This window comes from Rhinolophus sinicus, chromosome 5 (genome assembly GCF_057876585.1).
Source record: "Rhinolophus sinicus isolate RSI-liver-muscle chromosome 5, RSI-T2T, whole genome shotgun sequence".
Lineage (NCBI taxonomy): Eukaryota > Metazoa > Chordata > Mammalia > Chiroptera > Rhinolophidae > Rhinolophus > Rhinolophus sinicus.
The window spans coordinates 6233587-6248185 of NC_142505.1; the positions used below are offsets into that span (position 1 = coordinate 6233587).

The 14599-nt window shown below is 42.6% G+C and overlaps 1 protein-coding gene across 8 annotated transcripts in view; it reads right to left on the reverse strand.

The window, feature by feature from the left end:
* The window catches only part of RBM6 (RNA binding motif protein 6), a 92698-nt gene that overhangs the window by 20839 nt on the left and 57260 nt on the right, over positions 1-14599 (reverse strand). For all 8 annotated transcript variants that reach the window (XM_019723809.2, XM_074312312.1, XM_019723806.2 and 5 more), the window contains one exon: positions 504-578. In XM_019723809.2, the coding sequence (XP_019579368.2) occupies positions 504-569 (66 nt within the window). In that variant the 5' untranslated portion in view covers positions 570-578. The remainder of the gene's footprint in view (positions 1-503; positions 579-14599) is intronic.

Consider the following 14599-nt stretch of genomic DNA (forward strand, 5'->3'; position numbering starts at 1 on the left):
CAAATTGTATTTTCATGGTCAACTGCAATCAAACCAGACTTCTAATGAGTAGAGCCTAAAATCTCAATATGCCATTCCACAAGAATATGGAGTTTAACAGAGGTAAAATGCCACGGCACCTGAAGTTCTATATCCTTGGAAACCTCCAAATATCCAAAAAATGTACACGTCCCACAGAACCAGCCTCTCTAAATCTACCTTTTCAAACACTAATTCCCCTGTAGTCACCCCCAGGAAAGGTAATCGGGAAGAGGCTTTAAATCAAGGGACTGTTATTCTTTTAGTTCATAATCAACAGAAAGCATGGACCCTCTATGGACACAGGCAGAAGCTGAGAAGCAGGAACTAAGGATGACCTTGCCCTGACCTTCAGTTCATCTGAAGTGAACCATGGAAGAAGAGCTTTGCTCTTGGCAATGCACACTCAGGAAGCATTCTGGGAAACACGGAGGAGCTGTGATGCCAGATCCTTACTTCTAAGGAAAGGAATTCTTGGCACTTACCCGTTTGCAATACCAAAAATCCAGGTTTGTTACATACTCGAGGGTGACTTCTTTGTCATGGATCATTAGAGTTCCCTGCGAAGACAAAGACAGAAGCCATCAACATCAACCCTCAGAGACATAGAGAGACAGGAAGGCACAGAGAGCCTTTCCAGTCCCTAAGCTGAAACATTTTACAAAGAGTGAGCTAATTCATCAACAAAAGGAAATGGCTGTTTTAAGCCCCAGACTTGGGGCAGGATGGGAGAGCAAGCTTAAGCTTAGAAAAAGGGAGTGGGAGATGACCCAGTCTTTGGCCGTGGCTCCGGTGTGTTGGGACGCTGTCCTTGGGCAGGTTAGGCCCAGTCTACTCCTCCACAGGTCAGGAGGAGCCCCAGCAAGTTCCCCACCTGGCTTGGGGGCTCGCACACTATCTGGAAGCCAACTCTTCCTTCTGCAGCACAGAGGCACAGGAGCCCCTCAATTATCTTCTTTTCCACGGCTAACTGAAATCTCCTTGGAGAGGGAGGAAGGGATCTTAACTTTGGTGCCTGAAAACTTTCTTTGCAACACTGGCTGCATGGCAAAAGCACCAGGAGAAAGAGGTGCAACACTGAAGACGGGAAGAAAGGAGGAAGGTGAAAGCTTCATGGCGGTCACATCCTTATATGAGGAAACTGCACGGCTGGTGGCGGCAGCAGTGGTGGTGGTGGTGGTGGTGGTGGCGGCGGCAGCAGCACTCCGGCTTGGAGCCTACAGAGTGAGCCAGCCATGCGATCTGAGAATCAACGACTGGCAAATAAGCACTTTGAGAAAGTCTGGCACAGGAACAGGCAGGGAAAGGGGTTCAACAAGCCTTCAGTTATAGAACTCCTCTGCCTCTGCATTTTGGACAAGGCACAAATTCCAGTTCACATCAAGAAAAAGTAAGTTTTGTTTAATAAACACTAACCAGCAGACACGTGTTAAAGCAGAGGAAAAATATCTCTGCCTACTGACAAGGGACCCTCACCCACACTTGTAAGTGAACTAACCGAGGATGCGACTCTGGAACTAGCCCCTGCGCTGTTCCTTCTCCGCCCTCTAGGGTCCTCTGTGTCTCCTCAGACAGGGCTCTGAGTTATACAAGGCATTTCTTTGCAATTGGACCTCAGTTTCTTGCTTGAATCCATACATCTGTCAAATAATGCTTTACCTCTCTGCTTTTCACACCAAAAGAGTCAAGAGAAATACACAGAATAAAATTATTGTCTTGTCAAAACCAAAGGAAAACTGACTGCCTACCTAGCTTCTAGAATCTGGTTTCTGAGAAATTGTTTCCTGGCTCATTCTCAAGGCTAGAGAACGATGATAATAAAAATTTGCTAACATTTATTAAGTGCTTACTCAGAGCCAGAAACTGTTAAGTATGTCATCGTATTTCACCCCCTAAATGATTATCAGGTCCACTTTACAGACGAGGAAATGTGTCAGAGAAGCAAGGTCACCCAACTGGTTAAAGGCAGAGGCAGGTTCACATCTGGGACAACAGAGTAGGACCTCCTGCCGCATTCACCAGCTGCTATTCAGTATTATGGAGAGGAGCCAATCCAGAGAGAGAAAAGCGCTGCAGGCAGGGAGGGTCAGGGGAATAGCACTCTGCCAAGCTCTACCCACCAGATGGTATGCTTCCACCAGAGACAGAATATTACACCATTTAAAAACATAGGGCTCTGGGGCATGTTCCCTAAATTTGAATCCTGCCTCCACTCCATGACCTTCAGCAAGGTCCTTAACTTCTCTGCACTTCAGTTTCCTCATCGGTAGAGTAGGAATGACAGTACCTACTTTATAAGGTGGTTATGACAATTAAGTAAATTAATACATGTAAGAACTTAGCATGGAATATAGTGAAGGCTCAATAAATATATTTCGAGCCTTAAGTGCCAGACGAGGACCAGCACCAGCAAGTGAGATGAGACGGGGTAGAGTCACTCATTTCATCCCACTTGTTTGTCACGTAGTAATATTTCACAACTCATTTCAACCTCCCGAAAGACCACGCTTTCAAAGGGCATGGTCACTGCACTCAGAACCTGCAGCTGTACGAGAGCGCTTAGTGTTAGCTGTCAATTGCTGGACCAAATCTTAGCAGCCAGGCTAAATCGTGACCTTTTATTATCCTACCACGTCCAGTACCTGGTACAGAAAAGGAACTTGATAAGTGCTTGTGAACCAAAGACTGAATGGATCCAACTATCCCCAGAAGACTGACTCTGGAGCAGGTACTGCTGTCATAGAGTACAGTATACGTGGTGTGATCAAAAAAGACGGGGAATGCTGCTGCCAAGTGCCATCCCATGGAAAGGCAGGGATCTTCAGTACAGGAAGCGCGCGTTGAACCTTAGTAACAGCATGTGACAAGTTTCAACTTGTTTGGTGCAGCCAGTGGGTGTGAGCTACGGCTGAGAGAAGGTGTGTTTTAAAGTAAATCATAGATCACGAACAACGCCTTTACATGAAATGAGCAAATGGTTTCATCCTCCATCATGACAATGCTCCGTGTCACTCATCGCTTCTGGTTTATGGCAATTTCTGTCAAATGAAAACATTATGGTGTGCCCTTATCCACCTTATTCACTGCATCTGGCACCGTGTGACTTCTGGCTCTTTCCCAAAGTCAAAATGACCGTGAAAGGTAAACATTTTGAATCAATTCAGGACATCGAGGCAGCCACGGCAGTGCAACTAAAGACACTCACAAAAGAGGACTTCCAGAACTGCTTCAGAAAGTGGCAAGAACGATGGGATAAGTGAGTTTGAAGCGAGGGGGAGTATTTTGAGGTGGATTAATGGCAATGTGTCTTTTACTGTAATAAATTTTTAAAAATTTAAACCTTTACTGTAATTTTTGGTCACACCTCGTACACCCAGACCTTAATAATGTGTGGGTTGACATATGAACAGTGAACAGTGCCACCAGAAAAAGGCACTACTGTGTCACAGTCAACTGCAAATTCTGATTTCACCACTTGGAGGCATTAGTAGACTCAGGTATTTATAAGGCAAGGAGCACTTTATACTTCTCAAGTAACAAACACACAGTTCCAGGAGCTATGGGTGACTTTCTGTTGAGGTAGGGAAATCTGCCAGAAGTACTCACTGATATGTCAACTTTGAGAAGATTACCTTTACTTCATGTTTTACAAAGACAATGATTTCTTATTCCTCAGAGTCCCTTACAACTAAGCACTTTCTTTTCGACCTGCACACGGCTAGACTTAAGGCTGCCAGAGACCACTGCTAAAGAACATGAAATGGTTTTAATATCACTATTGTTTTAATAAGAATAAACAGACAGAGGAACAACTTGAATGAGAACAACCAGGTTCATCTATGACTTCGTGCCCCGGCACACCACGCCTGAGTGTGACATACAGTACACCCTACCTATACCCCCGCAATGCCCCTTCTTCACATTTCACAGAGCAAAGATATGCCAGTATATCCTAGGGAAGTGACCTGTAGGGAGCTGGATTAACACATGGGTAGGAAGATTTCATCACTTTTTGGTTGTCCACTTTTAACTGTCTATCATCTACCATCTTCACACATTACAATTTTTATTCATCATTTGAATTATTGGGTCATTTATTAAGCTACTAAAGCAAAGGTACCATGAAGACCACAAGCTTGATTAACCAGGTCTGGCTCCTAGAGAGGCACCATGTATTTCAAAGGAAACCCAAAGATACCTCCTTTCTCAGTAGTGTTGGACTAAGGTTCAATCAGACGAAAACCTGCTAAAATCCTCCCAAGCCCACAGCCCTCACATACAGGTGTTCCTAAGTACACCTCAAGGGGTCTTAATGTGAAGCTGCAAAAAGCGAGAGATAATTGCCCTCCTGAACAGCAAAGCAAGTCCTTCCTCTCCCCCGAGACAGCAGAGGAGCATACTCCAGGTCTGAGGGCTGCTGAATTCAACTCGCACATTTCCATTTCCCCCTTTCAGCAGCTGCTCTTGGAGACTTCCTAACTCCATTTCATGATGTCAACCTGTGAGAAGGACTTGGGTCAGAAAATTGAGACTCCACTATGCTCCACTGGCTCATCACTAAGCCCCAGGATTCGTAGGCTGCTGGGGAGGCACCGAGGAAATGGGACAGCATGTTTCTGGCCAGGAGCTTTGCATCTCTGTTGAAGAGCGCCAACACAAGCACAGTCACAGGTAAACTTTGTACTGAGAATACAGCTGCTGTGTGATGTAACAGATCATCTCATTAAAGTATGAAGAGAGAGAGAGGCAGGATCAAAAGGCGGGAAAAGTATGTGAGGCTAGTGCATACAACTCACACCGAAAAATCAGCAATTCCTCTTCACAGATTTGTGCTTCTTCCAAACACAGCATGGGAGAAGGAGGCTACTGGTGGCTGCGAACTGCTACTGCTTATCAGAGATAGTATTCTTTAGCCACAAAGCAATTACAGCTTACAAACGCATTCTTCTCAAATGTCATCTCACTCAATCCTCACAAGTAGGGCATCTACAAAACCTGTTTTCACATGGGAAAGTGTGGCTGAGATACACGGAGCCGCCTGGCAAAGATCACGGAGCTAGTTAGCAACATACAAGGGACTAAAAAGTCAGGTTTTCTTTCCACCATACTGCTTTTTCTGTTTGGTTTTGTTTTTAAACTTTCAGCCAACTCAAAATACTTGCCACACCAAAGAAGTGGCTTCTGATAAAAAGATGCACAAGGTCAAGTCTAAAGAAATTCACAAAGCAATGGACCCACAGGGAGTTTTCAGAGACCCCCATAAAGATGCTGCTTCTTGACAGTGTTGCCAGTCTCCCAAACTGCCTTGCTCAAGGTGGTCTTTACGGTGGTCTCTTTAAAAAATAAAGCAAGAGGAACAAAACAACAGGTTTAAAACAGATGTGCGTCATTCCTCTTAGTATTAGGGTAGTTTTTACAGAAATCTTTTGCAAAGCAGCCAGGCTCACTCTTTCTGGTACAAGGATATGTTATAGCTCAAATGTTTTGTAAAACTCAGTATTCCCAAAGGCCAAATACAAAATGCAACAGAAAGAGGAAAGGAGGAGAGAGAAGAATGAAGGGAGTACAGACCAAAAATCCTGAGGGGAACACACAGAATGCTCTGTGACAACTCTGTAGCTCTGTTCATTGACCTCTGTACCCTCGGAGCAGCCACGAGGTAAGGCCCTGATGGAACCTCCACTGGAAACAGAATCCTACTTCAGGGTCCAATTTAAGGTTGATGGGCAAAAAGACACTGCCTTCTTGACTACTACTTACCTTGAGATATGTTTTCTTGTTCAGATGAAAGCACAAAAGCACAACAAAAACACTTTCTAAAATCCTCCTTAATAACATTGTTCACTACCAGAGCAGTTTAGCTGTCATTTCCTAAGAGGACACAATCAGCCTCTTGCTAAATCCTATTTGTGTTCTTTGAAGCAATGTGGCTGGCCTATTTCACTGAGCCACCCACCAGGCTCAGAGCTGGCCGCAGTCACGGTGTCAAGATGAACTCTGCTCCAGGAATACAATACACTGTAGACCAGGCCCTGACATACAGTGACTTGATTATTTTAAAGGCATCTGATGCTGAGAACATATTCCACCCACTCCACCACCGCTCCCTGCCAGTCTTTGTGTATTTTAAAGTAAGATCCCAGTTCCTCCAGAAAATGCTTCTTGCCATTATAAAAGAATATCAGTGATCTGCAGTCCTGGGAGATCATTTCATTAACTTAGGTACAGGAAGACTTGGGAAGGACAGACTTGTCTACCCAAGGATCCATAAGACTCTCCCATTTTAAGAGTCACTTCAGTCAAAAACAAAGAGGTAAAATATAAACACACACACAAATAAATGAGAAGCAAAGAAGTAAATAATTGAAACAGCCCAGTCTTTTCTAACTTCTTTGAGAAGATGAGTCTCTATCAGAGGGACTCACAGGGCATTCAGCAGATTCCTTCACCACAAGCATCTTACTATAGAGAAACAACTGACAAGCTCCAGCTATTAGTACTTAGAATAATTCAACACCTGTGAACCACTAAAACGCAAATATATATTTTCCTCCCCACTCCTCAACCCCCCCCACTCCAGTTCAAGCTGTTGTTTCTCAGTCTAGTTGTGTAGGACACAACTCCCTGGCCCATGCTGGTGTTATGAGCCTTGCGCTCCCCTAGCTAAGGCAGTCGGTTGCCAGTCGTGGTCAGCCACTCACAGCAGCTCACGGCCCCTCTCGCCGGCTGCCGGCCACTCACCCCCACCTCCGGCTGCTCACTGTAGTCCAGCTCCAGGGAGAGCCGTTGTTCACAATCTTAGCTGTAGAGGGCGCAGCTCACTGGCCCATGTGGGAATTGAACCGGTGACCTCGGCGTTAGGAGCACGGTGCTCCAACCACCTGAGCCACCCGGCTGGCCAAAAACGCAAATATTTTTGAAACTTTCAGTTTATTATAACTTTGTATGTTTCATCCAATGTGTAGAAAGACCTCAGTCTAGTTAAGGTTTCCCTTGTTAACCAAATATTTATTTCCCAACAAAGATACGACCGAATTCTTAGTGGAAGTAGATTATGCTTGAACATATCTTACTGATAATCCTCAGAATTCCCTTCAGAGTTCAGGTTTCTATAACCTTCGTTTTATTTGATTTTTCTCATTTCTCAGTTGGTTTCAATCACATCATTATGAAATCAAAGTACTTCTAAAGTAGAGTAGAACAGATGCAGAAACAAGATACCGCTTGTTCTTTCCTAACGATTTTCTCAGTTAACCCAAAAATAATTGTTGGGGTATGCAGGGCAGAGGTTTTTATACCAGAAGAAAGAGGGACTCCCTTCCACTGCAATTAGGACCATTTCCCCCACATAGTTGCACGGCAGCTCTATAACACTCTTTCGTATTCTGAGATGACTCTTGTTCTAGCTCCGCTGGCTCTTTTCTTCTGGAAAGAGTGGCTTCTAAATTCCACACACACGAATGCTCTTGAAATCGAGTCACTGTAGTGGAAAGGAGTTTCTAACATCCATGTGGAAAATGTAAAGCTTCTTATTTTGTTGTGTTTACTGAATAACAGAAGCACACCACTTCTCTCTCATTTCTTTTTCTTACAGAGCTGATGGCGGGAGGTGGCAGGAAAAACCAAGAGAGCAGATGAGGCCCACGAGTCCTGAGTCCTCACACACTGCATCGGCCACACTGCTGCGCTCCCCGCAACGGCTGCACGCTGCTCCCCAGGCATCCCCCAAAGAACCAGCAGCTATGCTTCGGGCCTCACCATTGGAAAGAGACTATTTCTACTGGCTCTTTCTCTACTACCTCCCACCCAAACCTTAGCTCTCTTAAGGCTGTCTCTGTTAGGTTCCCTGGCTTCAATGGCTTTCCATGCCCAGACATTTCAGAGAACCCTGCTGACATACTTTCTACAGAAACAGCGCCCTGAAAAGATAAATAAAATAGAGAGCTGATAGACTTCTGAATATAAACTGGTTCAACCACCATTTTAGGGAGGTAACCACCCACCATTCTTTTTTTCTTAGGCAAAAAACTATAGACCCAATGCCACTCTGTATTTCATTAGAGAGAAAATAAACAAACTCATTTAAACCTCTTATTTTCAGTGTTCTGTCACTCACAACCAAATCTAATCCTAATTGACATAGATGCTTTTGATAGGCAGCGGTAGGTACTTTGCTCAAAAGACACAGACTACGAAATAAAGAGAAAGCTGTAGAATAAACTAGTTAAGAACAAAAGTTATAAAAAATGACAATGAAAAACCTCATTTTTTTGGGTCCAGTCCTGTTATCTCTAACAGTTACCTAAAGGTCCTGCTGTCACCTCACACTCAACACATCCAAAACAATCATCTTCATCTTTTCCTCCCAGATGATGTCCCTTTCCACCTGCTTTATTTCTGTTCAAGGTACTACCATTCTTCTAACCTCTGAGTGGCCTTTGAATCTGTCCCCCTCTCTGTTCAACATCCAGTGCTACAAAACCCTAGAGATTCTTCAAACTCTTTCCAACCTGACTTTTCCCTTTCACATCTGCTTCCAGCCCTTAGTGGAAACCATTACCTCCTCACATCTCAACGACTGCTCTAGATCCTAAGGGACCTTTTCCTCTGTCGTTTCTCCCCTCTAGTCAAATCTATATGCTACCAAAGAAGTTTCCCTACAGTGTCATTTTAATTTTGTCACATTCTTGTGCCCCCCCGCCCCCAAACATGTCTTCAAATCAAAGACTAAATGCAAGGCCCTTGACAACCTACCCTGCACTTTCCAAGTTGTTCTTCTCACTACTTCCGGAGTATGAGGACGAGAATCAGACAAGACTTTGGAAGTCAGAACAAGATGTGGCTATCTCTGTCAGAACAGAAATACCATAGTACTATTTGCTATCACAGGTTACAAGGTAGAAACGTATTAGAAGTACCAGAATCTGGCAAGTCGAGAGGTTGCTCAGGCTGGGAGGACTAGAGCCTTTTACATTACGCGAAAATACAAAAGATTCCTAAGGGCGTATGAAGAAGGAATATAGTGTCAGAAACCACTTTATTCAACATTTATTAATCTAGTTAACAGGTACTTTAGTACATCATATGTTGCCAGGTATAGTTCTAAACCATTTGGGTAGTGAAGGGAAAAAAAGTGAAAAGAAGAAAAGAAACAGTCCCTGTTCTCATGGACCTTTCAATCTAGAGATGTCCAATGGTATCTGCTGACACTGCTTTATTCTGTGTTTCCCCGAAAATAGGACCTAGCCAGACAATAAGCTCTAATGCATCTTTTGGAGCAAAAATTAATATAAGACCGGGTCTTATATCGGGTCTTATATTATATAAGACCCGGTATTATATTATATATTATATTATACTATACTATATGTTATATTATAGTAAAATGAGACCAGGTCTTATATTAATGTTTGCTCCAAAAGACGCATTAGAGATGATTGTCTGGCTAGGTCTTATTTTCAGGGAAACACGGTTGTATGGAGATCTTTCCTAGTCATTTCCCAAGTACTGTGTCTGGTTTAGCTCTTTACTCCTTTATCCCATATTTCTCAGGGCCTCAGTACTATCTTGAAACAACTTAAGCAAATGTCTGACAACGGAGAGCCCCCTTCATCCCACGCACTCAGAAGAGCCACAAGAAACATTTTCCTAGGCAAGGCGCCCAAACTAATGTTCTCTGACCTTAAAGAGGTCCAGCTGAGCTTGGAAACCTGCTAGGAACAAACACAAACATGTTTCTGAGCTGGCACTCCTCCAGTGCATAGGGAACCGAACATACCCTGCATTGCTCTGGATTCACAATACTCAGGAATCAGGTCAAAGAAAAGAAAGGAAAAGCAAAGCAGAGAAAAGAAAAGAGAAAGACCTTTGCCCTATACGTTTAAACCAAAATACTCCAGGAACTAGACAACGTGAGCATTATCAGATGCATAGGCAGAAACAACAAATGTGCCATTTAATGGTTGACTCTGAGAACCTGCAAGTAATGGAAAGAAGAAAATTAACTGTTCAAGTGTCAACTGCAAATCCTGATATGCTTAAAACCCAAATAACAAAGACTGATCCATGTCCAGGGCATCAAGTGCCGTGAGGCATCCGGTTAAATAAACCCCCACAGCCCACGGGAGAATTCAAAATGGCAACGTGAATGCCCAAAGCCTCCAAAACAGAAGAAATCCCCCCTGGAACTGTGAAAATTCCTATATGGGCTTAACAGGCGATCCATTTGGAGAATGCTCTTGAAAAACACAGATTCACTTCTAGATATATACTCAAGACAACTGAAAACATACGTCCACACAAAAACTTGTACCTGAATGTTCATAGTAGCATTATTCATAATAGTCAAAAGTGGAAACAACCCAAATGTCCGTCAACTAAAGAAAATGTGTTACATCCATACAATGGAATATTCAACCGTAAAAAAGGACGAAGTACTGAGTCACAGTATAACCTGCATGAACTTTGAAAACATTGTGCTAATTAAAAGAAGCCAGCCAAGAAAAAAGTGTGTGATCCCATTTATGTGAAACATCTTAAACAGGCAAATCCATACAGACAGAAAGTAGATTAATGGAGGTTTAGGGCATGGGGTGGGCGAGAGTAGAGAAAGTAGAGCACGGGGAGTGACTGCTAATAGGTACAGGGTTTCTCTTCGGGGTGATGGAAATGTTCAGGAATTGGCGATGATGATTGCACAACCTTGAGAATATACTAAAAGACACTAAGTTGTATATTTTGAAAGGGTGTATTTTATGGTATGTGGATTATACTTCAATCAATACAAAGAAACAAAACAAAACAAAGCTTTCAGGGCTGGCAGACTATTACCAGAACAAAGAGATTCACTTACTGCATCCTTCCCCCCCTGCCATACCCTGCCCGGCCCGCTTCAGCCTGCCCCCGCCCAGAGCGTACGGCACCCTGCCTGCCTCCAGCATTTTCTCCTCTAACCATGCACTCCACTGCCACCCTCCATCCTCCTTATCACGCCCCAATTCTTTCCCAAAGCTCTGGTTCCCAATGACTATATCTAAGTGAAAATTAGAGGACTCTAACTAGAAGGGAACAACCACTTTTCCCAACAAAAAGATGGGCAAAAAGCAATCTGACTGATCTTGAAAGAATAAATGTTTAAGGATATGAATAAAATTAGTCAAATGTCTATTTACACTTAATTTATTAATTTAACTAGTCTTGAACATTTAAATTTTAAAATAATGTCGTCTTAATGACAACTGTACCCCCAATACCTATACACTGACAGACATATAAACATACGGTAGTCCCCCTTATCTGCAAGGATACGTTCCAAGACCCCCAGTGGATGCCTGAAAATACAGACAGTACTGACCCCTATACAAACTGTGTTTTTTCCTACACATGCCTATGATAAAGCTTAATTTATAAATTAGGCATAGTAAGAGATTAACAATAACAAACAATAAAATAGAACAATTGTAACAATATACAGTAGTAAGTCATGTGAATGTGGCATTATTAAGTACAATAAAGGTGACTTAACATAAGCACCGAGACACCACAGCAGTCGATCTGATAAGTGGGACGGCTACTAAGTGACTAACGGGCAGGGAGCACAGACAGTGTGGACAGCTGGACAAAAGGATGCTTCACGTCCTGGGCGGGACAGAGCAGGACAGCATGAGATTTCAGCACACTACTCAGAATGGCACACAGTTTAAAACTTATGAATTGCTTATTTCTGGAATTTTTCATTTAACATTTTCAGATCATGTGTTACTGTAACTGCAGAAACGAAACTGCAAATAAGAGGAACTACTGAAGTAGGGGGATCAATAGCTACTGAATGACTGTATCTAGGTAGCAATCAATGAAAGTTTAAACTACTAAGTGACAGACTGAAGACACAAAATCCAACAAGTCCACTCGTGGGCATTACAGAAACGAGCATACCTATTCACCAAGAGAACTAACAACTTTGAAATAGCCCCAAATGGAAAAAAAAACTACATGTCCTTTAACAGTGGAACTAATGAATAAATTATGATACATATATTCTTATACTGGAAGACTGTACAACAATGAAACGAACACATCCGTTATACACAAGATGAATTAAAAAATACTAAGCATAAAAATCAGATAGGAGAATGCTAGCTGTGTGATTCCATACACAGAAGACTCAAAAGCAAGTCAAAGGACTCTACAGTATTTGAACTAGGACAGTGATAACCTCTGGGAAGGGTAGAAAGGATGTTGACCGAGAGGTAGGAAGGGCTTCTGCATATGGAGCACCGTTCTGTTTAACCTGAGTGGTGGTTACACAGGTGCTGTGGACTGAATGTTTGTGTTGCCCACTCCCAAATTCATATGCTGAAGCCCCAATCCCCAGTACGATGGTATCTGGAGGTGGCACCTTTGGGAGGTACTTAGGTCATGGGAGTGGAGACTTCATGAGTGGGATTAGTGCCCTAACAGACAAGAGAGATGATCTTTCTCTCTATCATGTGTGGATATAGGAAGAAAGCAGCCTTCTACAAACCAGGAAGAGGGCCCTTAGAGGGAAACGAACACCTTGATCTTGGACTTTCTAGTCTCCAGAACTGTGAGCAATTTCTACTGTTTAAGCCACCCAGTCTATGGTATTTTGACTAAGATAACAGGTATATTCAATTAGTGATAAATTCACTGAACAGTACGCTCATGATCGGTGTTCCTTTCTGTGCAATAGTTTTAACAACAAAAAAGATTTAGAGACATTGCCCTTTCCATTTGTGCGTGTCGACTTTATTCAAGCTCTTTATATGTTGCATTTCTACCACCAATAGAACCATTTTAGGTCATCTAACAATTTTCTAGAGCACATCACTTTAATTGCCGTTAAAGTTGCTTAAGATATACCACATTTTGAACCTGTGAAACACGTCACTGAGGGGAAGCTTATCCTAAGTCAAAAGTACCCTTTGGCATCCAATTATGAGTCAATTCTTTCATCGGCTCTGTAAGTGAATTTTAATACTTGTTTTATTAAAAATGTTATCAAACATCTTATTTGTAAGATTTTTTTAACCCCAGAATAATTACTGCAATAGTTAAATTTCTTTACCACCTTTATTAAAAAGAAGAAGGATCTATTAGTTGACCTCTGTAAGCATCCAAAACTAGCATGGATTGAGGTCAGTGACTAATATACCATCCTCAAATAATATTTTGTGGCTGAGAAGAATTGAGAAACTATCCCATAACAGCAAAAAGCTTGTAAGACCTTTCATTTTTATTTATTTTTATTTATTTATTATTTTTTAAGGAGCCAGAAGCTCACAGTGGCTTATGCAGGGATCGAACCGGCAATCTTGGTGTTATTAGCACCACGCTCTAACCAACTGAGCTACCCGGCCACCCCCATTATAAGACATTTTAAAAGAGAAAGATTCTCTCTCTCTCTCTCTTTTTAAAGATTTTATTGGGGAAGGGGAACAGGACTTTATTGGGGAACAGTGTGCACTTCCAGGACTTTTTTTCTCCAAGTCAAGTTGTTGTCCTTTCCATCTTAGTTGTGGAGGGTTCTGTTCAGCTTCAAGTTGTTGTTCTTTCAGTCTTAGTTGTGGAGGGCACAGCTCAGCTCCAGGTCCAGTTGCCGTTGCTAGTTGCAGGGGGCACAGCCCACCATCCCTTGCGGGAGTCGAACCGGCAACCTTGTGGTTGAGAGGCCACGCTCCAACCAACTGAGCCATCCAGGAGCTCAGCGGCAGCTCAGCTCAAGGTGCCATGTTCAATCTTAGTTGCAGGGGGCGGAGCCCACCATCCCTTGCGGGACTCGAGGGATTGAACTGGCAACCTTGTGATTGAGAGCCCACTGGCCCATGTGGGAATCGAACCGGCAGCCTTCGGAGTTAGGAGTACGCAGCTCTAACCGCCTGAGCCACCGGGCCGGCCCAATTCTCTCCTTTTGAGGGATAAATTCTTGGGAAACACCACCATATTCAGGTAATATACTTATTTTCAATATTTCAGAAAGTCTAATAAATATCCTATCTACCTTAAAACTTGGCAGGTAACTAAGATGGCCTGTTTTTTTCTCCCTTTTGGCTGAATATATATCAAGAACCCAAGAATTTACCAAAGAAATATAAATTAGTAATAAATGTAAAAATGTTCTATCTCACTAATAACCTAAGACAGAAATATTAAACCATTCCTTTTTTTTGCTACACTGGCAACATGTTTTTAAAAACTTATGAAATATTTTAAACACACAGAAAATTACAGACCACAACAGACATCCATGTACCACTACCCAGTACAAGTATTTTGCTGTTAACACTTGGCAGTAGTTGGGATGCTGGGAAGCCAGGTACTCTCAAACATTATCGGTAAAAGAATAAATTGGGAAATTTCTGGATGGCAATTTGACTACATATGAAGTCATAAAATATGCTTACCACTTAATCTGGCAAGTCCACCTGGAGGAATTAACTTAAACAATTAATGATGTATGACTATCTATAAAAATATTTATCACAGCACTGTTTAGTAAAATAAATAACCTTGGGCCGGCCTGGTGGGTCAGGCGGTTAGAGCTCCACGCTCCTAACTCCCA